This window comes from Rhinoraja longicauda, chromosome 8 (genome assembly GCF_053455715.1).
Source record: "Rhinoraja longicauda isolate Sanriku21f chromosome 8, sRhiLon1.1, whole genome shotgun sequence".
Lineage (NCBI taxonomy): Eukaryota > Metazoa > Chordata > Chondrichthyes > Rajiformes > Arhynchobatidae > Rhinoraja > Rhinoraja longicauda.
In genome coordinates this window covers 73,598,678-73,623,521 of record NC_135960.1, presented here as the reverse complement: position 1 = coordinate 73,623,521, position 24,844 = coordinate 73,598,678, and the positions used below count along the sequence as shown (strand labels likewise).

At 43.4% G+C, this 24,844-nt stretch overlaps 1 protein-coding gene across 1 annotated transcript in view; it reads right to left on the bottom strand.

Annotated features, from left to right (window-relative positions):
- armc8 (armadillo repeat containing 8) overlaps nt 1-24,844 on the bottom strand; it is a 137,263-nt gene that overhangs the window by 94,081 nt on the left and 18,338 nt on the right. The window contains exons 2-5 of the mRNA XM_078404289.1: nt 3,907-3,983; nt 3,043-3,114; nt 1,052-1,194; nt 233-330 (exon numbers count right to left, since the gene is read on the bottom strand). Of these exons, the coding sequence (XP_078260415.1) occupies nt 233-330; nt 1,052-1,194; nt 3,043-3,114; nt 3,907-3,983 (390 nt within the window). The remainder of the gene's footprint in view (nt 1-232; nt 331-1,051; nt 1,195-3,042; nt 3,115-3,906; nt 3,984-24,844) is intronic.

The window sequence follows — 24,844 nt, the reverse complement described above, 5'->3', positions numbered from 1 at the left end:
AAGACAGAAATAAATGATTTAATGATATCTGAGACTGAAAATTTAAAAACTGCAGATGCTGGAAATCGAAATAAAAAGTTAGTGCTGGAAACACTCGGCAAGTCTAGTTCTGAGCAAGAGTCACAGATTTGAAGTATAAACTCAGTTTTTCTCTATCCACAAATGTTGCATGAGCTGCCGAGTATTTCCAACATTTTGCTTTTAATTCCAGTGTCTGAGATACTGTACTTACTGTATAAAGTACCTCTACTGGCGTCACAGGGCTTGTCAATATTGTACGGAGGCATCGAAGACAAGCCTCGATAAATTTAAGATCTGGAAGGAGGAGACCTATTTAGAAAGGAAAAGGAATTTCGAATTACATCACAAATCGGTAATATATCATAAACTATTTATTCAAAGTCCCTTAAAGATAAAATAACTGCTTCAGCAGTCAGAAAAATATTTGATATTCAATATTTTCCACAATTCAGTCAATGTATATTTATATACATCTCAATAACTATTTAATGATCACTCAATATGATATTCACTTTAGTATGATCAGTCTGCTTGACTTGGGAGAAAAATACTTTCACCACATCTTGTAACTTACTCCCAAGCAAGTCATTGGACAATAATCAAAATCAAGTAACCTTTCCTACCTGCATCACTAATTCAGCCAAGCATGCTGAAGTAATGATGCGAAAAATAGCACTGCAGACTAAAGATCATGTTGAACATTCCTCTGTGTAGGAAGGAACTGGAGATGCTGGTTTACACTGAAGATAGACACAAACTGCTGGAGTTACTCAGCGGGACAGGCAGCATCTCTGGATTGAAAGGAATGGGTGACATTTCGGGTCGAGGGTCCCAACCTGCAACCCAAAACTCCAGCCCTACCTTCCAACCAGAGATGCTGCCTGTCCCGCTGAGTAACTCCAGCAATTTGTATCTACCTTTTGAGATTCCTCTAATCTTGATGCCTCACTATTCAGATTATTGGGGAGCCTTATGGCAAGCTCTTATGAAGCGCATTCAAGCATAACATGCAATTCTAAAGTAACTGTACCTTGTAATAATGCCGGAATTATGTGACAGTCCAACAGGGACTTGACATTATTTTCTGTCCCCATTGCAAGACTCCCCAGTACTACTGCACATTCAGTTTTAAGTTCAACAGTTGAAGCCTCTTGCTGTAGTAAGTAAAGCAATCTGCAAAAAAGATCAATTCATAGATCAGCATTTGAACAAAGTGTTGCAGTCAAGAGGAGCATTTGCTGGTACCTCTTTTAGTGCTCGTCATGCATTCACGAGGACAAGGGTGCTTAAAGAATCAGCATTTAAAGGAGACTTTTTAGTGTTAAATACAAAGAGCGATGCCGTGCCAGGCACCTGCCCTCCACACAGCTGCAATCAGGCATGTCAGTTATTTGATGCAAATCCCTGTTCTCTACTGGTTTTTCACAGCAATGAATTACCCATGGCCTGATGTGGAGAACACTGGTGTTGGGGAGGTTGGTCGTGGTTGAGCCATACAGCTGCTCAGAGCTTGAGATACAGATGCTCCTCGACTTACAATGCTTCGACTTACGATATTTTGACTTTACGATGATGCAAAAGCAATACACATTCAGTGGAAACCGTACTTGGAATTTTGATCTTTTCCCAGGGTAGCGATATGCGGTACGATACTCTCTTGTGATGCCGGGCAACAGCAGCGAGCCGCAACTCCCAGCCAGCCACGCCATCACCAGTGGAAACAACCACTACAAGTTAGGAAGAGGGGATGTTCAACGAGATCTGGGTGTCCTAGTGCATCAGTCACTGAAAGGAAGCATGCAGGTACAGCAGGCAGTGAAGAAAGCCAATGGAATGTTGGCCTTCATAACAAGAGGAGTTGAGTATAGGAGCAAAGAAGTCCTTCTACAGTTGTACCGGGCCCTGGTGAGACCGCACCTGGAGTACTGTGTGCAGTTTTGGTCTCCAAATTTGAGGAAGGATATTCTTGCTATTGAGGGCGTGCAGCGTAGGTTCACTAGGTTAATTCCCGGAATGGCGGGACTGTCGTATGTTGAAAGGCTGGAGCAATTAGGCTTGTATACACTGGAATTTAGAAGGATGAGGGGGGATCTTATTGAAACATATAAGATAATTAGGGGATTGGACACATTCCAAAGACGTACAGGTATGTAGGTTAATTGACTGGGTAAATGTAAAAAATTGTTCCTAGTGGGTGTAGGATAGTGTTAATGTGCGGGGATCGCTGGGCGGCGCGGACTTGGTGGGCCGAAAAGGCCTGTTTCCGCGCTGTATATATATGATATGATGATATGATATTAGAGGCAGGAAACATGTTCCCAATGTTGGGGGAGTCCAGAACAAGGGGTCACAGTTTAAGAATAAGGGGTAGGCCATTTAGAACGGAGATGAGGAAGAACTTTTTTAGTCAGAGAGTGGTGAAGGTGTGGAATTCTCTGCCTCAGAAGGCAGTGGAGGCCAGTTCGTTGGATGCTTTCAAGAGAGAGCTGGATAGAGCTCTTAAGGATAGCGGAGTGAGGGGGTATGGGGAGAAGGCAGGAACGGGGTACTGATTGAGAGTGATCAGCCATGATCGCATTGAATGGCGGTGCTGGCTCGAAGGGCTGAATGGCCTACTCCTGCACCTATTGTCTATTGTCTATTGTCTAACTCTACAGTGGACAGTGTTGCCAGCGATTTTTTGGATACAGTGTATTATGTTTTGTGTTTTTGCAAACACACTCGGCCCCGCTTCCCAAACACACTCCGTTAGCCTACAGTGTCCGGGCCTACAGCGCCCCCCCTCCCCCCCGGCCTAATACGGGACAAGGGCGGTCCCGTACGGGACAAACCAATTTAGCCCAAAAAACGGGATGTCGCGGCTAATACGGAACCGTTGGCGACCCTAAACAAAAGTATCAGGACACAGATTAGTGATAATCATATTGAATAACAGAACAAGCTCACTGGGCTATTTGGTTTATGCCATTTTTCAAGCTTTATTGTAGCAAAGTAGAAATAATATTAGGAACATTACAATACCTTGGCACTGCTCCCAGGACAATCAGATTAGCTTTTTGTTTGTTATTTCCAATTACAGCATTCTTCATATCACTGCACAAACAAAATATTAAACAATATGCAAAGTGGTTACTCAAAGCAAACTGGTTTTATAACACATGATTTGAAATATAAATGTGTTCTTGGGTACTTAGCTTTAATTGGATCTATTTCAAACATTTTTCAAAATACCAGGCACACAACTGAAGCATCAGCCTTATACCTCAATTTTTTTTGTCATTTAGAGTTTAAAGATACAGCATGAAAACAGGCCTTTCGGCCCACCAAGTCCAGTCCGATCACCGTTCACACTACTTCCACCTTATCGCAATTTCTCATCCATTTCCTACACACCTGGGGCAAATTGCAGAGGCTAATTAACCTGCAAAACCGCACGTCTTTGAGATTTTAAAGGAAACCAGAGCACCCGGAGGGAGCCCACAGTCATAGGGAGAAGAGCAAACTCCACACAAACAGCACCCGAGGTCAAGAGCAAAATGATTTTGAGTTGACATTAAACCATTTTGAGGTAACATTAGGTTACAGAAAGCCTTTCTTTACGGTAATTTGGAACCAGTTTTTGCCTTAAAAGATTGAGAATTAGTCAGGAATTAGTAGGTTAACCTATGATGGACGTTTGTCGGCACTGGGCATATATTCACTGGAGTTTAGAAGAATGAGGGGGGACCTCATTGAAATATACAAAATAGTGAAAGGTTTGGATAGAGTGGATGTGGAGAGGATGTTTCCACTAGTGGGAGAATCTAGGACTAGTGGTCATAACCTCAGAATTATACACAAGGACCCAGAAAATAGGGGTTAGATGTACCATCGGGCAATACTTACATAACACCTTGCAACACTTTCTGTGGGTCAGGATCAAAGAGCCGGTCAACATAATGACGACTGCTGGCTGTAACTTCCTAAAAAGAACAAAATCTTTAGTTCAATAGTGCTTTCATTACCAGGATTTCTGCCATTAACAAATGGGTATACCCGGTAACCTCACAGACAGTATTAATCTACTGCCAAATCACAAGCCGTCTCTTTGATAATAACTATGCTGTTAAAAAGCATAAACAAAAGCTGACAAATGCAAGCATCGTTTGGTAAATTAAGCTACTACTTGCACTGTCAAGTTTTATTATACAATTGAAATTGGAGACTTTAATCTGGAACTTTAATCATAAGAATGTGTAGAAAGAAACTGCAGATGCTGATTTATACCGAAGTAAGACACAAAATGCTGGAGTAACTCAGCGGGGCAGGCAGCATCTCTGGATATTAGTATTATTATCAAATTTTATTGTCATTCAAAACTATACACCAGACAAGTGCACATTTGAATGAAATTCCGTTGCAACTGGCTCACAATGTAACACAGAATAATAAAATAGATAAAATAAAATAAACAAGTAACTCGCACATAGAAAAAGAGAAATAACTGAGTTAATGGTGGCGGATTATTGGGACTTCAAGAGTCTGATGGCTTGTGGGGAAGAAGCTATTGCAGAACCTGGCTGTTCTGCTCCGTGTGCTGCAGTACCTTTGACCAGAGGGCAGCAGGGTGAGCAGCCCGTGATGGAGATGGGTGGGGTCTTTGATGATGTTGTTGGCCTTGGTCAAGCAGCGTTTGTGTGCAATGTCCTGGATGGAAGGAAGTGAAGTCCCGATGATTTTCTCAGCCGTCTTCACCACTCTCCGCACGGACTTCCAGTCTGAGGCTTTGCAGTCCCCAGACCAGACAGAGATGCAGCTGGTCAGTATGCTCTGTGTGGTGCCTCTGTAGAAAGTGGTGAGGATGGGATGGGGGAGGTGTGCTCTTCTCATCCGGCACAGAAAGTCCAAATGCTGCTGGGCTCTCTTGTCTAGAGATGCAGTGTTTAGGGACCAGGTCAGACTGTCTGTGATCTTAGTGCTACTGTAACTCCACAGCAGTGTCACTGATGTGGAGTGGTGTGTGACTGCACCAGTTTCTCCTGAAGTCAACGATGATCTCCTTTGTTTTGTCGACATTAAGGACCAGATTGTTCGTGTTGCACCAGTCCGTCAGTTGTTTTGAGTTGAGACGCTTCTTCAGACTGGGTCTCGACCTGAAACGTCACCCATTCCTTCTATCCATAGATGCTGCCTGTCCCGCTGAGTTACTCCAGCATCTTGTGTCTATCGTCGGTGTAAATGCGAAGAATATTGTGCCATGTCCAGGGTAGTCTTCACCAACCATACAGGCTTTCCCTTCCACTAGGGAAATGCAACATGAACTTCTCAGATATAACACACCTGATTGCAGCTTGGATGTTTTGCTCCTGTGGTGATTGCTTCATGAAAATTGTTGCTGAGAATATAAATTTACAAAACCTTTCTAAAGAAGGGTTGAAGAACCTGAAATGTCATCTGAGGCTGCCTGACTCTCCGGGTTCCTCCAGCACTTTGCCTTTTGCTCAAGATTCCAACATCTGCAGATTCTTGTGTCTCCAATAGTACTTCTTTAACAAGCTCTCAAGACAAGATTGACCGATCACTTTTCTATGGCATGCCTGTCATTGGAACTGCTGGGTGGGTTTGCTTTCTTTGGCCAGCGTGCTGCTGGCCACTGAGATCACTCCACACATTTGTTCCTGTGACACCTATTCACCCACATTATACAATACCAATCAAAAGCAGTCTACCTTCATATAACATATAACATATAACAACTACAGCATGGAAACAGGCCTGTCCGGCCCTACCAGTCCACGCCGACCATTCTCCCTGACCTAGTCTCATCTACCTGCACTCAGACCATAACCCTCTAATCCCCTCCTATCCATATACCTATCCAATTTACTCTTAAATAATAAAATCGAGCCAGCCTCCACCACTTCCACCGGAAGCCCATTCCATACAGCCACCACCCTCTGAGTAGAGAAGTTCCCCCTCATGTTACCCCTAAACCTTTGTCCCTCAATTCTGAAGCTATGTCCCCTTGTTGGAATCTTCCCCACTCTCAAAGGGAAAAGCCTACCGACGTCAACTCTGTCCGTCCCTCTCAAAATTTTAAAAACCTCTATCAAGTCCCCCCTCAACCTCCTACGCTCCAAAGAATAAAGACCCAACCTGTTCAACCTCTCTCTGTAGCCTAAGTGCTGAAACCCAGGCAACATTCTAGTAAATCTCCTCTGTACCCTCTCCATTTTGTCGACATCCTTCCTATAATTTGGCGACCAGAACTGCACACCATACTCCAGATTCGGCCTCACCAATGCCCTGTACAATTTTAACATTACATCCCAACTTCTATACTCGATGCTCTGATTTATAAAGGCAAGCATACCAAACGCCTTCTTCACCACCCTATCCACATGAGATTCCACCTTCAGGGAACAATGCACAGTTATTCCCAGATCCCTCTGTTCCACTGCATTCCTCAATTCCCTACCATTTACCCTGTACGTCCTATTTTGATTTGTCCTACCAAAATGCAGCACCTCACACTTATCAGCATTAAACTCCATCTGCCATCTTTCAGCCCACCCTTCCAAAAGGCCCAAGTCTCTCTGTAGACTTTGAAAATCTACCTCACTATCAACTACTCCACCTATCTTAGTATCATCTGCATATTTACTAATCCAATTTGCCACACCATCATCCAGATCATTAATGTAAATGACAAACAACAGTGGACCCAACACAGATCCTTGGGGTACTCCACTAGACACTGGCCTCCAACCTGACATACAATTGTCAACCGTTACCCTCTGGTATCTCCCATTCAGCCATTGTTGAATCCATCTTGCAACCTCACTATTAATACCCAACGATTTAACCTTCTTAATCAACCTTCCATGTGAAACCTTGTCAAATGCCTTACTGAAGTCCATATAGACAACATCCACAGCCTTGCCCTTATCAATTTCCCTGGTAACCTCTTCAAAAAATTCAAGAAGATTAGTCAAACATGACCTTCCAGGCACAAATCCATGTTGACTGTTTCTTTTTTTTTTTTTTTTGATAGATACATTTTTATTGGAGATAGGTACATAACCTGTTTACATCTTTACAGTCATACATTTTTAAATTGATAATATTGTCAATTATTATTATATTGTCTCCAATACCTTTTGCCCCTTTTTTTTTTTTTTTTAAACTAGATAGAACTAAAGAAATAGATGAAGTAAAGAAAGAAAAAAGAGAGAAGAAAAATAAAAACAAAAACAAATTTTAAGATAAGGAAAAAGTTAGTTAAAGAAGAATGGAAAAATTTATTAAAATAACAAAAACTTCATTCGAGATATATTCGTACATTTCAAAGTATAGCATTTCATCCATTCTTTAGTCCGAGTGCTAGTCAGGTTCCTGTGCTGAACTATTCTGACCCTTTAAGTAATCAATAAAAGGAGACCATGTTCCAATGAATAATTCCTGTTTGTCCAACAGGGAAAATCTGATTCTTTCCACGTTTAAGGTCTCCGTCATTTCTATAATCCACATTTTGATTGTGGGGGCCGTAGTGCCTTTCCAAAATTTTAGAATTAATTTTTTTCCTGTTATTAAACTATAATCAATAAAGTTTCTTTGTGTTGTTCTAAATGTTTGATTTAATTCTAATATTCCGAGTATAATTAATTTTGGATCTGGGTCCAATTGTGTGCTGGTTACTTTAGAAGATTAGTCAAACATGACCTTCCAGGCACAAATCCATGTTGACTGTTTCTAATCAGGCCTTGATTATCCAAATAATTATATATATTGTCCCTAAGTATCTTTTCCATTAATTTTCCCACCACAGACGTCAAACTAATAGGTCTATAATTGCTAGGTTTACTTTTAGAACCTTTTTTAAACAAGGGCACAACATGCGCAATGCGCCAATCTTCCGGCACCATCCCCGTTTCTAATGACGTTTGAAATATTTCCGTCATAGCCCCTGCTATTTCTGCACTAACTTCCCTCAATGTCCTAGGGAATATCCTATCAGGACCTGGAGACTTATCCACTTTTATATTTTTCAAAAGTGTCGTACCTCCTCTTCTTTAATCCTCCTAATTTCCATCACTACTCTACTTGTTTCGCTTACCTCACATAATTCAATATCCTTCTCCTCGGTAAATACCGAAGAAAAGAAATTGTTTAATATCTCCCCCATTTCTTCCGGCTCAGCACATAGCTGACCACTCTGACTCTCTAATGGACCAATTTTATCCCTCACTATCCTTTTGCTATTGACATATCTGTAGAACCCCTTGGGGTTTACTTTTACATTACTTGCCAAAGCAGCCTCATATCTTTTTTTCGCTTTTCTAAATTTCCTTCTTAAGATTCCTTTTACAAATCAGCATTTTCCCAAGGAAGACACAGGATTGAAATATATACAAATATGAATATTAAACAATGATGGTGCCCATTATTTGCACTTACCAAATGGAAATGCATTTACCTACATCCGGAATCCCAATCTTATGACAGTTAATAGCTTATTGGTCACTGCACTAGATTATGATATGAGTTTTAATGCCAACAACGCTGTGGTCTCAGACATCAAATATTAAACACATTACACTTATTTGAATATAACACAATGTTATATTACAGCACTTTTTTTTTAAAGTGCATTTGTGATATGATGTAATGCACTTGTCACAAATATTCAACAGAAAACTATTTCATCAACATAATTTGGCAATTGAACCAAACTGATTTATTTATTTAGCGATAGAACATGGAAAAAGGCCCTTCAGCCCACTGAGTCTATGCCAACCAATGCGTGATCATCCGTTCACAGTTGATCTTCGTTATTCCACTTTCACATTTACACACTACTCATTAGGGGCAATTTTACGGAGGCCAATTAAATAACAAACCCACACGTCTTTAGGATGTGGGAGGAAACTGGAGCACCCGGAGGAATCCCATGCGGTCACATGAAACCCCAAAATGCAAACTCCACATAAGACAGGACCCAAGATCAGGATCGAGCCCGGGTCCCTGGCACTGTGAGTCAGCAGCTCCACAAGTGCCTGCCAATACCATATAACATTAAGCAAGTCTTTCATAGATACTTTATTGAGAAATGCAAACAGTTTGAAAGACTGCTATCTCCAACCTAAAAGACTAACAACAAAGTGTTGTACTTAAATGCGCGTAGTATAAAAAATAAAGTGGATGAGCTTGAGGCTCAGTTAGTCATGGGCAAGTATGATGTTGTAGGGATCACTGAGACATGGCTACAAGAGGACCAGGGCTGGGAACTGAATATTCAGCGGTACACAACGTATAGAAAAGACAGACAGGTGGGCAGAGGGGGTGGGGTTGCTCTGATGGTAAGGAATGATATTCATTCCCTTGCAAGGGGTGACATAGAATCAGGAGATGTTGAATCAGTATGGATAGAAATGAGAAATTGTAAGGGTAAAAAGACCCTAATGGGAGTTATCTATAGGCCCCCAAACAGTAGCCTCGACATAGGGTGCAAGTTGAATCAGGAGATAAAATTGGCGTGTCAAAAATGTAATGCTACGGTGGTTATGGGAGATTTCAACATGCAGGTAGACTGGGAAAATTAGGTTGGAAATGGACCCCAGGAAAGAGAGTTTGTAGAGTGCCTTCGAGATGGATTCTTAGAACAGCTTGTACTGGAGCCTACCAGGGAGAAGGCAATTCTGGATTTAGTGTTGTGTAATGATCCTGATCTGATAAGGGGACTAGAGGTAAAAGAGCCATTAGGAGGCAGTGATCACAACATGATAAGTTTTACTCTGCAAATGGAAAGGCAGAAGGGAAAATCGGAAGTGTCTGTATTACAGTATAGCAAAGGGGATTACAGAGGCATGAGGCGGGAGCTGGCCAAAATTGACTGGAAGGAGGCCCTAGCAGGGAAGACGGTAGAACAGCAATGGCAGGTATTCCTGGGAATAATGCAGAGGTTGCAGGATCAATTTATTCCAAAGAGGTGGAAAGACTCTAAGGGGAGTAAGAGACACCTGTGGCTGACAAGGGAAGTCAGGGACAGCATAAAAATTAAGGAGAGGAAGTATAACATAGCAAAGAAGAGTGGGAAGACAGAGGATTGGGACTCTTTTAAAGAGCAACAAAAGTTAACTAAAAATGCAATACGGGGAGAAAAGATGAGGTACGAGGGTAAACTAGCCAATAATATAAAGGAGGATAGCAAAAGTTTTTTTAGGTACGTGAAGTGGAAAAAAATAGTCAAGGCAAATGTGGGTCCCTTGAAGACAGAAGCAGGGGAATTTATTATGGGGAACAAAGAAATGGCAGACGAGTTAAACCGTTACTTTGGATCTGTCTTCACTGAGGAAGATACACACAATCTCCCAAATGTTCTAGGGGCCGGAGAACCTAGGGTGATGGAGGAACTGAAGGAAATCCACATTAGGCAGGAAATGGTTTTGGGTAGACTGATGGGACTGAAGGCTGATAAATCCCCAGGGCCTGATGGTCTGCATCCCAGGGTACTTAAGGAGGTGGCTCTAGAAATAGTGGAAGCATTGGAGATCATTTTTCAATGTTCTATAGATTCAGGATCAGTTCCTGTGGATTGGAGGATAGCAAATGTTATCCCACTTTTTAAGAAAGGAGGGAGAGAGAAAACAGGTAATTATAGACCAGTTAGTCTGACATCAGTGGTGGGGAAGATGCTGGAGTCAATTATAAAAGACGAAATTGCTGAGCATTTGGATAGCAGTAACGGGATCATTCCGAGTCAGCATGGATTTACGAAGGGGAAATCATGCTTGACAAATCTACTGGAATTTTTTGAGGATGTAACTAGGAAAATTGACAGGGGAGAGTCAGTGGATGTGGTGTACCTCGACTTTCAGAAAGCCTTCGACAAGGTCCCACATAGGAGATTGGTGGGCAAAATTAGGGCACATGGTATTGGGGGTAGGGTACTGACATGGATAGAAAATTGGTTGACAGACAGAAAGCAAAGAGTGGGGATAAATGGGTCCCTTTCGGAATGGCAGGCAGTGACCAGTGGGGTACCGCAAGGTTCGGTGCTGGGACCCCAGCTATTTACGATATACATTAATGACTTAGACGAAGGGATTAAAAGTACCATTAGCAAATTTGCAGATGATACTAAGCTGGGGGGTAGTGTGAATTGTGAGGAAGATGCAATAAGGCTGCAGGGTGACTTGGACAGGTTGTGTGAGTGGGCGGATACATGGCAGATGCAGTTTAATGTAGATAAGTGTGAGGTTATTCACTTTGGAAGTAAGAATAGAAAGGCAGATTATTATCTGAATGGTGTCAAGTTAGGAGGAGGGGGAGTTCAACGAGATCTGGGTGTCCTAGTGCATCAGTCAATGAAAGGAAGCATGCAGGTACAGCAGGCAGTGAAGAAAGCCAATGGAATGTTGGCCTTCGTAACAAGAGGAGTTGAGTATAGGAGCAAAGAGGTCCTTCTACAGTTGTACCGGGCCCTGGTGAGACCGCACCTGGAGTACTGTGTGCAGTTTTGGTCTCCAAATTTGAGGAAGGATATTCTTGCTATGGAGGGCGTGCAGCGTAGGTTCACTAGGTTAATTCCCGGAATGGCGGGACTGTCGTATGTTGAAAGGCTGGAGCGATTGGGCTTGTATACACTGGAATTTAGAAGGATGAGGGGGCATCTTATTGAAACATATAAGATAATTAGGGGATTGGACACGTTAGAGGCAGGAAACATGTTCCCAATGTTGGGGGAGTCCAGAACAAGGGGCCACAGTTTAAGAATAAGGGGTAGGCCATTTAGAACGGAGATGAGGAAGAACTTTTTCAGTCAGAGAGTGGTGAAGGTGTGGAATTCTCTGCCTCAGAAGGCAGTGGAGGCCAGTTCGTTGGATGCTTTCAAGAGAGAGCTGGATAGAGCTCTTAAGGATAGCGGAGTGAGGGGGTATGGGGAGAAGGCAGGAACGGGGTACTGATTGAGAGTGATCAGCCATGATCGCATTGAATGGCGGTGCTGGCTCGAAGGGCTGAATGGCCTACTCCTGCACCTATTGTCTATTGTCTATAAAATAAAAATTGTGCATGCATCATCAATAAGGATTTATTTCATCAGCATGATTTCCAACAGGTCTACTGCAGTTTCAATCTTTTACCAAGGAAAAATTGGCATTGTCAGTGCTGCTACTAAGCTCCATTGATAGGATTTAAAGTATATAATCTTCTAATTTTTCAAAGCTCAAGAATAACATTATGGAGTAAGTGGTGATATACAACTCCAGATATTCAAGTAGAATAAGCTCAACAAATCAATTTTGAAAAGCATATATTCATGCAGGAAGTCTGGAGTCCCTAGCTGCAAGGCAACAAGATCTACTGCTTAATGCGATGGCTCAGGCTTTCTCCACTGAGGCACACTGGGCAGCACAATGGCAGGGCTGGTAGAGTACCGGGGGGCACGGTACGCACAGTACCGAGGCACAGTACCGGGGGCACAGTACGCACAGTACCGGGGACACAGTACGCACAGTACCAGGGGCACAGTACCTGGGGCACAGTACCAGGGGCACAGTACGCACAGTACCAGGGGCACAGTACCGGGGGGCACAGTACCGGGTGGCACAGTACCGGGGGCACAGTACCAGGGGCACAGTACGCACAGTACCAGGGGGCACAGTACCGGGGGGCACAGTACCGGGGGGCACAGTACCAGGGGGCACAGTACCGGGTGGCACAGTACCGGGGGCACAGTACGCACAGTACCGGGGGGCACAGTTCCGGGGGGCACAGTACCGGGCGTGCACAGTACTGGGGGCACAGTACGCACAGTACCAGGGGCACAGTACCGGGGGGCACAGTACCGGGGGCACTAATAGGTCTGCAGCATTTGGCTTTTAATTTTGCGTTTTAATTAGGATTTTTTTAACCAGTTTATTACCACAAATGTCCACAGTGGAATGGATTCATCAATGGTGATTCCATCTGTCTGTTAAATAGCTCAACTTCATTTTCCTCCCAATGCCTTCTCACATTTGATCAAAGAGTTTCCCCAGTTTAGGGCGGTCACGGTGGCACAGCGGTAGAGTTGCTGCCTTACAGCGAATGCAGTGCCGGAAACCTGGGTTCCATCCCGACTATGGGTGCTGTCTGTATAGAGTGTGTACGTTCTCCCCGTGGGTTTACTCCAAGATCTTCAGTTTCCTCCCACACTCCAAACTTTGGAGTCCAAAGACATGCAGGTTTGTAGGTTAATTGGCTTGGTAAATGTAAAAATTATCCCTAGTGGGTGTAGGATAGTGTTAATGTGCGGGGATCGCTGGTCGGCGCAGACCCGATGGGCCGAGGGGCCTGTTTCCGCGTTGTATCTCTAAATTAAACTAAACTTGCTTTAATATGGGAGATAATACGATATTATTTTATACAAGATATTATTTTATACATTAGACATTGTTACGGTATTATTTTATACATTGTTGTTTAAGGTTTGTAACTACTTAGGCATTAGGCGCCTCTCTGTAACTAATTAAGGCGCTCTAGACATTCCTTACCCTTGACACGTGTCTGTAACATAACACTCCTTTGCTTTAGCCTGTACCTTTGCTTTAGCCTAGACGATAAGGGTGGCAGAATGTGAAGAGATGCAGACATTCATCAATGAGTAGGATTTAATGGTGGCAAGAGAAGAGATAAGGAAAGACATAGGCCTTGGGGTGATGGATGGATGTGAGGGATGGACTAGCAGGAAATAAGGGAGGCGAAGTATGAAGGGATGTGAGCATTGAGATAAGGATATATTACTAAATGGGATTTAATGGTGGCGGGACAAACGGGTACTACAAAGAAATGAAGGACTGAAGAAAGGAGTGTGGGTATGAGGTAATGCAAAGGAGATAAGGTTTAGAATAATCCTATAAAAATAGGCTGCCCGGTGTACTAAGTGGGCAGTCAGATGGTTGACATCCTGATTGTTCCAGCCGATGTTTGCAAATAAAGGCTTTTAACTTCTTGAAGAATTCTCCGTGTCATCTGCTTCATTTTGAACACCGGTAACCACAACAGTTGCTGCTCATCTTTCCTTTGCAGTTCATACTGGCTTAGACATACAATGTGGATTTCAACTCAAAATCTATTTTGGGGTCCAGATCCACTAGTGCCAGCAATGAAAATAAAAACAGAAATTGCAATAATTACTCTTCATATTGCGCTACAGATGATAGAGAGAAATAGTTTTATTCACAAAATGCTGGAGTAACTCAGCAGGTCAGGCAGCATCTCGGGAGAGAAGGAATGGGTGACGTTTCGGGTCGAGACCCTTCTTCACACTGAGAAATAGTTAACATTTCACAATAATCACTGTACCAAAACTGGAGAAAGGTGAAAACAAGTATGGTTTATATCGTAGAGGGAATAAAAGTAATGCCTGCTTAGGAAGGAGACCAAAATTACCCAAGTGTCACAATGCTTTCAGTCCTCACGTTAACAGATACATAGTGAGGAGGAGGGATAATGACAGCAAAGTAAGGAAAACTCGAATGACCAAAGATTATGTAAATTTGGTCAAAGAGGAAAGGGAAGCACACCCAAGGTTTCAGAGGATGAAACCAGACTGGGAATTTGAGCAATATAAAGAAAGGAAGGAAGAACTCAAGCAGGCAAATAGCAATTCAAAAGGGGCCATGAAATGGCTCTAGCAAGTGAGATGAAAGAAAATCCCTAAGTTTGTTACACCTACATTAAAAACAAGAGGGTAACCAGTGAGAATGTAGGACCGTTCCAGGACAAAGGAGGGAATTTGTGCTTGGAGTCAGGGGATGTAGGCGAGGTAATAAACAAGTATTTTGCATTGTTTTCACCGAGGAAGAGGACAGTGGGATCAGTGTGAAGAATACTAATATGCAAGGACAGTTTGAGATTCAGGAGGTGTTGGGGCATGTGAAGAGCACTTAGGCAGATAAATTCCCAGGACCTAATAGGATCTCTCCCTGGTTATTGAGGGGGGCAAGAGAAGAGTTTGCAGGTGCCTTGATGAAGAATATGTGCAGGCAGATAAGATTTGATCTTGGCATCATGTTGGGCACAGACACTGTGGGTGGAAGGGCCTGTTCCTGAGCTGTGCTGTTCCATGTTTTACAAGGACAGTTATGGAGAAAACAAAAGCAGAAAACTATGCAAGAACCATGGCAGCAGAACATATTAGTTGTTGGAAATACCCAGCAGATCAGGGAGCATTTGTGCAGAGAGAAAAACGAACTTAATGTGGTTGATCTTACATTAACTGTGACTAATTCTCAAATCAACATGAAAAGCTGTTTATATGTACAATAATAACAAGAGGGTAGCTCAGGAATGGGAAGGAACACTCAGACAATGAGAGAATTGATGCCTGGAGCCAGAGGAAGTAGACAAGATATTAATTAAGTAGTGAGATCAGGGAGGGGTATTTTGATATTCTCGGACACGTTTACATCAGAGGGAAGATGTGTTGAGTTGCTCGAAGAACATTAAGGTGGATGTCTCCAGGGTGGGCTCTATGCCAGGTTATTGAGAGAGGCAAAGGGGAGATTGCAGTAGTCTTGATTAAGATCTTTCAGACGAGGTCCCAGAAGCCTGGAGAACAGCATCAATTGATGTCAGTGAGCCTTACATCAATGGTTGGGAATTATTGAAGATTATTAAGGATACAATTTACTCAAACATTTAGAAAACCACAAACTTATTAGGTATAGTCAGCATGACTTTGTGCAGGGGGAAGTCGTGTCTTCAAAACCTGATTGAGTTTTTCTGAAGAGGTGATGAAAATGATTGATGAGGGAAGGACAGTGTGTGCTGCTTACATGTACTTTAGTAAAAACGTTTCAACAAGGTCCCCCATGGTAGGCTGACCCAGAAGATAAAGGCATCATAGGACGTACACTGACTTTGTAGACTGGATTCAAAACTGGCTTGGCCATCGAAGACAGGTTTGTGGTGGAAGCGTATTATTCTGATTGGATATAAGAAAATAACTGCAGATGCTGGTACAAATCGATTTATTCACAAAATGCTGGAGTAACTCAGCAGGTCAGACAGCATATCGGGAGAGAAGGAATGGGTGACGTTTCGGGTCGAGACCCTTCTTCAGTCTGCTCCCTGCAGCACACCAGTGGCCACAGATTTCCAATCAGAATAATTTGATTTATTCACAAAATGCTGGAGTAACTCAGCAGGTCAGACTGAAGAAGGGTCTCGACCCGAAACGTCACCCATTCCTTCTCTCCCGAGATGCTGTCTGACCTGCTGAGTTACTCCAGCATTTTGTGAATAAATCAAATTATTCTGATTGGAAATCTGTGGCCACTGGTGTGCTGCAGGGAGCAGTGCTGGGAGCTTTGGTGTTTATATAAATGATTTGGACAATCTGTAGAAGGTTGGTAAAAGGCATAGAAAATGGTGGAGTTGTAGAACATGAGAAAGGTTGTCAATGGATACAGCAAGATTGGAAATATGGGCAGAAAAGTAACAGGTATAGCTTAATCTGGACAAGTAGGAGAAGTTGCAGGTTGGGAGTCAAATGTACAAAAAGGTATATGGTAAATAGCAGTAACATTGAAGTTCAAGGAAATGTTTGGGTGCAAGTCCATTGCTCGCTGAAAGTGGCAATACAAGTGGGCAGGGTGGTAAAGAAGGCATATCACATGCATTAGGGCAGCCTTCATCAGTCGTATGAAAGGAATGAAGTCATGATGCAGCTGTATAAAAACTTTAGTTAGGCAACATTTGGAGTATTGAGCATGCATTCCCCAGTACAACTCAGTATTTAATATCTGTACGGGCAACGGGAAGAAATTCTTAAAGATTTGCAGATTACAACAGCCAACAATCAACTAAATCAGCTAAACTCCTTCCCGGTCCGCCATGATGTGGAGCTCTTCTTCCGTCGCCTCCGCCTCTGAGCCTTTATCCATGGCAAGAAGTCCTCACCCCCCAGTGATGACCCCTTCTCCCGTCTCCAGCGGACCCCCTCCTCTTGGACCCCCCCGGTTGGCCAACTACCCTCACTAGAACTTTTCATTTCCAACTGCCGGCGTGACATTAACCGCCTCAAATTCTCCACTACCCTGACACACTCTAACCTCTCCCCTCCTGAACGTACTGCCCTCCTCCATTCACTCTGCAACAACCCTGACTTAGTCATCAAACCCGCTGACAATGGAGGTGCCGTGGTAGTCTGGCGTGCTGACCTCTACCGGACCGAGGCCAGAAGACAACTCTCAGACACCTCCTCCTACTTATCCTTGGACCATGAACCCACCGACGAGCACTAGACCTTAATCATCAACACTATCACTGATCTCACTAATTCCGGCGCTCTGCCCTTTAATGCCCCCAACCTTATCGTTCCCCAGCCCCGCACGGCCCGATTTTACCTTCTCACTAAAATCCACAAACAGAACTGTCCTGGCAGACCCATTGTCTCTGCCTGCTCATGTCCCACCAAATTAATTTCTACCTACCTCGAATCCACCCTATCCCCCCTGGTCAAATCCCTCCCCACCTACGTCCAAGACACCTCACATGCTCTCCGTCTCCTCAATAACTTCCGGTTTCCAGGCCCCCACTCCCTCATCTTTACCATAGATGTCCAGTCACTCTACACTTCCATCCCCCACAAGGATGGTCTTGAAGCCCTCCGTTTCTTCCTCGACCAGCTATCTGGACTACACTTCTTCCTACCTTGTCTCCTGCAAAAAGTCTATCTCCTACTCCCAATTCCTCCGTCTACACCGCATCTGCGCCCAGGATGAGGTGTTTCACACTAGAGCATCAGAGATGTCCTCATTCTTTAAGAAACGGGGCTTCCCATCTTCCATTATAGATGAGGCTCTCACTAGGGCCTCCTCTATATCCCGCAGCTCCGCTCTTGTTCCCCCTCCCCCCATTCGTAACAAGGACAGAATCCCCCTTGTCCTCAACTTCCACCCCATCAGCCAGCGTATCCAACAAATCATCCGCCAACATTTCCATCACCTCCGACGGGATCCCACTACTGGCCACATCTTCCCATCTCCTCCCCTTTCTGCTTTCCGCAGAGACCGTTCCCTCCATAACTCCCTGGTCCACTCGGCCCTTCCTACCCTCCCCAGGCACTTTCCCCTGCAACCGCAGGAGATGCAACACCTGTCCCTTTACCTCCCCCCTCGACTCCATCCAAGGACCCAAATGGTTTTTCCAGGTGAGGCAGAGGTTCACCTGTTCCAGATGTCAACTTCTCTATTTATTCACAAAATGCTGGAATAACTCAGCAGGTCAGGCAGCATCTCGGGAGAGAAGGAATGGGTGACGTTTTGGGTCGAGACCCTTCTTCAGACCCTTCTTCAACTTCTCTACATCGGCGAGACCAAACGCAGACTCAGCGATCGTTTCGCTCAACACCTTCGCTCAACCTTCACCAACCTGATCTCCCAGTGGCTGAGCACTTCAACTCCCCTCCGACTTCCAGTCTGACTTTTCTGTCATGGGCATCCTCCAGTGTCATAGTGAGGCCCACTGCAAATTGGAGGAACAGCACCTCATATTTCGCTTTGGCAGCTTACAGGCCAGCGGTATGAATATTGACTTCTCTAACTTTAGATAGCTCACCTGTCCCTCTCTTCCCCTCCCCCTTCCCAGTTCTCCCACTGTCTTCCTGTCTCCACCTATATCCTTTCTTTGTCCCGCCCCCCTTGACATCAGTCTGAAGAAGGGTCTCGACCCGAAACGTCACCCATTCCTTCTCTCCAGAGATGCTGCCTGACCCGCTGAGTTACTCCAGCATTTTGTGATACCTTCGATTTGTACCAGCATCTGCAGTTATTTTCCTACCAAATGCAAGAGGAATGTTTACAGTAAATACCAGGGACCCTGAAGACAATAGATACACAGAGGGAACTAATGAAGCAAAGACCCCCACCCCCTGGGAACATTGCCCCCAGGTCTGCATAGTTTGGAGCATTCACAGCTCGCAGACAGTGGCAACGCGATTGGTAGGCTGGTGACGAAGCGGTAGAGCATGCTTGCGTTCATCGGTAAGGACAGAGTAGAAAAGTTGGGCAGTCATTTTGAATCTGTGTAAATGTTTGGTTGGGCCACATTGAGAGTATCGCATGCAGTTCTGGTCGCCACACTCTTGGTAGAGGCTTTGGAGATGTTCACCAGGACACTACCAAGATTGAAGTGTGTGAGCTGCAAGAGGTGGCCAAACTTGCATTGTTTTCTCTAGAGTATCAGAGGTGACCATATAGAATTATGAGAAGCATAGCTGGGATACAGACAGGGTCTTTGCCCAAGTGTGGTAATCTGAAATTCTAGAGGCCAGGGGTTTAAGGTGAGAAGGGGAAGATTTAAAGGAGATTTTGAGAAGCAAGAGTGGTAGATGCCTGGAACACATTGCCAGTTCAGATAGTGGAAGCAGATGCAATAGCAACATTTAGAAGGCATTTGGACCAAACATATGACCAGGTAGGGAATGGAGGGATACAAATTGTTCTAGAATGATGTCACGCGTGCTGCAGACAGACTGTGACGTCCTGTGAAAGCGCAAGAGTAAAGAGCTATTGATAAATTTACACAAGACTGTAGCTCAGTTATTTAAGATTGGCATTTGCAAATTTGAGTTATTCATTGCAGAATGATCCTTAATACCACACACCTTATTTCATCAGGAAGGCACAAAAGAGTGGAAGCAACAGTTATAGAGATGATTAAATGTTTTAAGAATTGAGCCCATAATTTATAAAAAATGATAGTTTTAATATGTAGAAATTGTACGGTTCAAATCATTGATATAGCTATATCAATGTTATCATGTGCACCAAACATAGAAGAAAATTATATATATATGATTTGCTAAGTGGAATATGACAACCACGCATTAGGAAAAATGCCTTTAATAAGAAAATTGTTGCAGCATGCAATGGTTTTTACCTCAAGGAATAAATAAAGCAGTAATCCTTAAGTGAAAACTGGGTTAAAGAGCTGGGTGCAGAAATGGTTGCTGCTGGTTACGGTATGGGGATAAATAGCTTAGTTTAGGGATACAGCGCTGGAAACAGGCCCTTTCGGCCCACCGGGTCCGCGCCGACCAGCGATACCCGCACATTACCACTATCCTATACCCATTAGGGACAATTTTTACATTTACCAAGCCAATTAATCTGCACATCTTTGGAGTATGGGGGGAAACCGAAGATCTCGGAGAAAACCCACGCAGGTCACGGGGAGAACGTACAAACTCCGTACAGACAGCACCCGTAGTCGGGATGGAACCCAGGTCTCTGGCACTGCATTCACAGTAAGGCAGCAACTCTACTTCTGTGCCACCGTGTTGCCATATATTTACCGTTATACGGTAAAAATAATATTACAATTTTCCTGTGTAAAATATTTGGCACTGTTAACACTATGATTCGCATGTTCTAAAAAATATTGTTCAGAATCAAAGGTTTCTTGGCATCCTGGAGTACTAGGCATTTTGCTTTAACCAAACAGGAGGATAGTGATGGATAGCGGGAGAGAGAGTATTGGTATTGAGGTACAAGTAGAAGGGGTATTTCACTATGAGATGCTCAGAATCATAGAATGCTGCAGCTCAGGTAAGTGACATTTCTTCCATTTTAGCCTCAAACAGTATTAAAATAAGAATAACCAAACATCTTTTAGCCGTGATAGCACATATCCTCTGTTGTGAAATGGAAAATTTCTGCCAATTAATTCCTATTAATAGCAATGTGAGAGTTGTGACCAAACCATCTGTTTTAGTGATAATTGTGAAAAATAAATTCAGCTAAAATACAGTGAATACCTTCCCCAGTCTTCAAAAGTCATGTTATGGGCTTTGTTCACCAGAGCAAGCAAATTGAGGTCTGATTTAACTACACTATCTGAGTGCAGTTTAAGAAAATAACTGCAGATGCTGGTACAAATCGAAGGAATGGGTGACGTTTCAGTCTGAAGAAGGGTCTCGACCCGAAACGTCACCCATTCCTTTTCTCCTGAGATGCTGCCTGACCTGCTGAGTTACTCCAGCATTTTGTGAAATAATTACCTCTGAGTGTAGTTTAGAGATAAAGCGCGGAAACAGGTCCTTCAGTCCGCGCCGACCAGCGATCCCCGCACACCAACACTATCCCACACACACCAGGGACAATCTACAATGTTTACCAAAGCAAATCAACCTACAAACCTGTACATCCCTGGAGTGTGGGAGGAAACTGGAGTACCTGGAGAAAACCCACGTGGTCATGGGGAGAACACACAACTCCACACAGGCAGCACATGTAGTCAGGATCAAACCCGGGACTTGCGTGCCAATCGTGCCGACCCAGTTCCCCCCTCCCCCCCCCCCCCACACCCACCTCTATCTTTCAGGTTTACAACCCAAAACATCACCCATTCCCTCTCTCCAGAGATGCCACCTGATCCGCTGAGTTACTCCTGCATTCTGTTTGTCTATTCGCAACGGAATTAAAGCATCTTACTAAACTTCTTATACATTAACACTGGTCAAATAGAATAATGAAAGGAATAGATTGGGTAGATGCAGAGTCTCTTGCCCAGAGTAGATTAATCGAGGACCAGAGGACATAGGTTTAGTTTTTTTTGGAAAACTTGATTGGAAAAGTCATTTCCAAAAGGATAACCATCCCAATGACAAATTTTAGCCTAGATTTGGGTACCCAAATATCTGGTATGGATTTAAACACGCAACCTTCTGACTTTACTCATCAACTTTACCATTGCACCAACTATGAAAACAAATAATTTCTATTTAAAAAATCATTTCATTACAGATATCATAAGATTTAGATCAACTCCAAAAAGTTCTAATATCCTTTCAAAATAAATTATCAGTTCATTGTACAGCAAAATTAACAATCTTATGCTATGACTTAAGTACAGTTCTTTATCAAAGCAGTTCCACTCGATCTAACCCAAAACTCAAAAGCTTTCAAGCGTTCAAAGATTACCCTCCACTCAAATAAAGAACACCCTTTACCCTTTTACCATGACTTTTCCATCAATCTCTGAACATTTAAAGTTGTTTTACTCCTAACATTTCAATCCAATAGTGATTGGTATATTAAATACATAGTTCATAAAAGTTACTATTTAATAAAAATCTGCAGGTTTTTTCCTAATAAAAATTATACATTCCTTTCAGGCCCCAAAAAAACAAAAGGAATTGCAAGCCAACCATCTATATACTAAAACTCTCATTTGTTTGTTTGTTTGTTCCAAAACGGTACACGATAGCGCGACAATTTTAGGCCCACCTTACTCACCATTGCCCCTTTGGTGCTAATGGAAGAAGTTTCATTGAAATTGGTGTTATATTTTTTAAGTTATTCACATTTAAAAGTTTAAATCTATCTCCTAGGGAGGGAGGGGGGAGGGAAGGAAGGAGGGGGATGGAGGGAGGATAAGGGGGGTTGAGGGGGATGGAGTGGGGGGAGGGGAAGGGGGGAGGGGAGGGGGTGTGGAGGGGAGAGGGGGTGTGGAGGAGGGAGGGGAGGGGGGAGGAGGGGGTAGGGGGAGGGGAGTGGAGGGGGGAGAGGGGAGGGGGGGAGGGGAGGGTGCTGCACCAATGCAGGAGAGGTTTGGGTCCAACTTGGTCTAGTGACAAATAAAAGCGAGCCTGAGGTCCAGTAGCAGTTTAGAATTCAGCAAAGAATAACTAAAAGCTGGATTAAGAGAATGAATATGGAGTATGCGCTCAAACTTGCAAGGAACATAACAGTGGGCATTAAAAGCTGCTCCAGTATAAAAAATAAATAAAAAGATTAGTGAAGAGAAGTGGAAATAAGAGAATGTGCAATGGAAACAAAAAATGCAGAGCTATTAAAATACTACAATTACACCCGCACAGAAGAGGACAAACCAATTTTCCAAAAGTACTTGAACGAATAAAGAGAAAATAAAGCAAATTAGTAGGAAGGAACTGCAGATTCAGGTTTAAACCGAAGATAGACACAGAAAGCTGGAGTAACTCAGCGGGACAGGCAGCATCTCTGGAGAGGAATGGGTGATGTTTCGGGTCGAGACTTTTCTGTCTCCACCTGAAATTTTAACCCATTCTTTCTCTCCAGAGATGCTGCCTGTCCCGCTGAGTTACTCAAGCATTTTGTGTCTATCCAAAGCAAATTAGTATCAGTTAAAAAAGAATCTGGAGATACTAATAGGAATGAAAGCTCGTAAATGCCCAGGGTCAATGGGATTGGGCAATCAACATCGGACATTCCTGCAGGAGTACCAAAGGGTAGTGTTCTAGGCCAAACCATCTTCACCTGCCTTATCAATGACCTTTCTTCAGTTGTAACGTCAGAAGTAAGGATGTTCGCTGATAATGCAACAATGTTCAGCACCAGTCGACTCTTCAGTTAATATGGCAGTCTGCAGTCAATTGCAGGAAGACTTGGACAATATCCAAGCCTGGGCTGATAGGTTGCAAATACCGTTCACATCGCCAGTGTGGAATATGATATCCAACAGAGAAATTTCACATATTATCTCCTAACATTCAATGACATAAACCTCACTGAATTCCCCACTATCAATAATCTAGATGTTCCCATCTCCTTGCTATCTAGTCAGTGAACTTGCCTCTACTGGGAATAATGCAGAAGTTGCAGGATCAATTCATCCCAAAGAGGAGGAAAGATTCTAAGGGGAGTAAGAGGCACCCGTGGCTGACAAAGGAAGTCAAGGACAGCATAAAAATAAGAGAGAAGTATAACATAGCAAAGAAGAGCGGGAAGCCAGAGGATTGGGACTCTTTTAAAGAGCCACAGAAGATAACTAAAAAGGCAATATGGGGAGAAAAGATGAGGTACGAGGGTAAGCTAGACAATAATATAAAAGAGGATAGTAAAAGCTTCTTTAGGTATGTGAAGAGGAAAAAAATAGATAAGGCAAATGTGGGTCCCTTGAAGACAGAAGCAGGGGAATTTATTATGGGGAACAAGGAAATGGCAGACGAGTTGAACCGGTACTTTGGATCTGTCTTCACTAAGGAAGATACAAACAATCTCCCAGATGTTCTAGTGGCCAGAGATCCTAGGGTGACGGAGGAACTGAAGGAAATTCACATTAGTCAGGAAATGGTGTTGGGTAGACTGATGGGACTGAAAGCTGATAAATCCCCAGGGCCTGATGTTCTGCATCCCAGGGTACTTAAGAAGGTGGCTCTAGAAATTGTGGACGCATTGGTGATCATTTTCCAATGTTCTATAGATTCAGGATCAGTTCCTGTGGATTCTGAGTCACCATGGATTTACGAGGGGGAAATCATGCTTGACTAATCTTCTGGAATTTTTTGAGAATGTAACTAGGAAAATTGACAGGGGAGAGCCGGGTGTACCTCGACTTTCAGAAAGTCTTCGACCAGGTCCCACATACGAGATTAGTGGGCAAAATTAGAGCACATGGTATTGGGGGTAGGGTACTGACATGGATAGAAAATTGGTTGGCAGACAGAAAGCAAAGAGTGGGGATAAATGAGTTCCTTTCAGAATGGCAGGCGGTGACTAGTGGGGTACCGCAAGGCTCGGAGCTTGGACCGCAGGTATTACAATATACATTAATCAAGTCGAGTCAATTTTATTTGTATAGCACATTTAAAAACAACCCACGTTGACCAAAGTGCTGCACATCTGATTAGGAAAAAAAAAAGAAATGACTTGGATGAAGGGATTAAAACTAACATTAGCAAATTTGCAGATGATACAAAGCTGGGTGGCAGTGTGAACTGTGAGGAAGATGCTATGAGGTTGCAGGGTGACTTGGACAGTTTGTGTGAGTGGGAGGATACATGGCAGATGCAGTTTAATGTGGATAAGTGTGA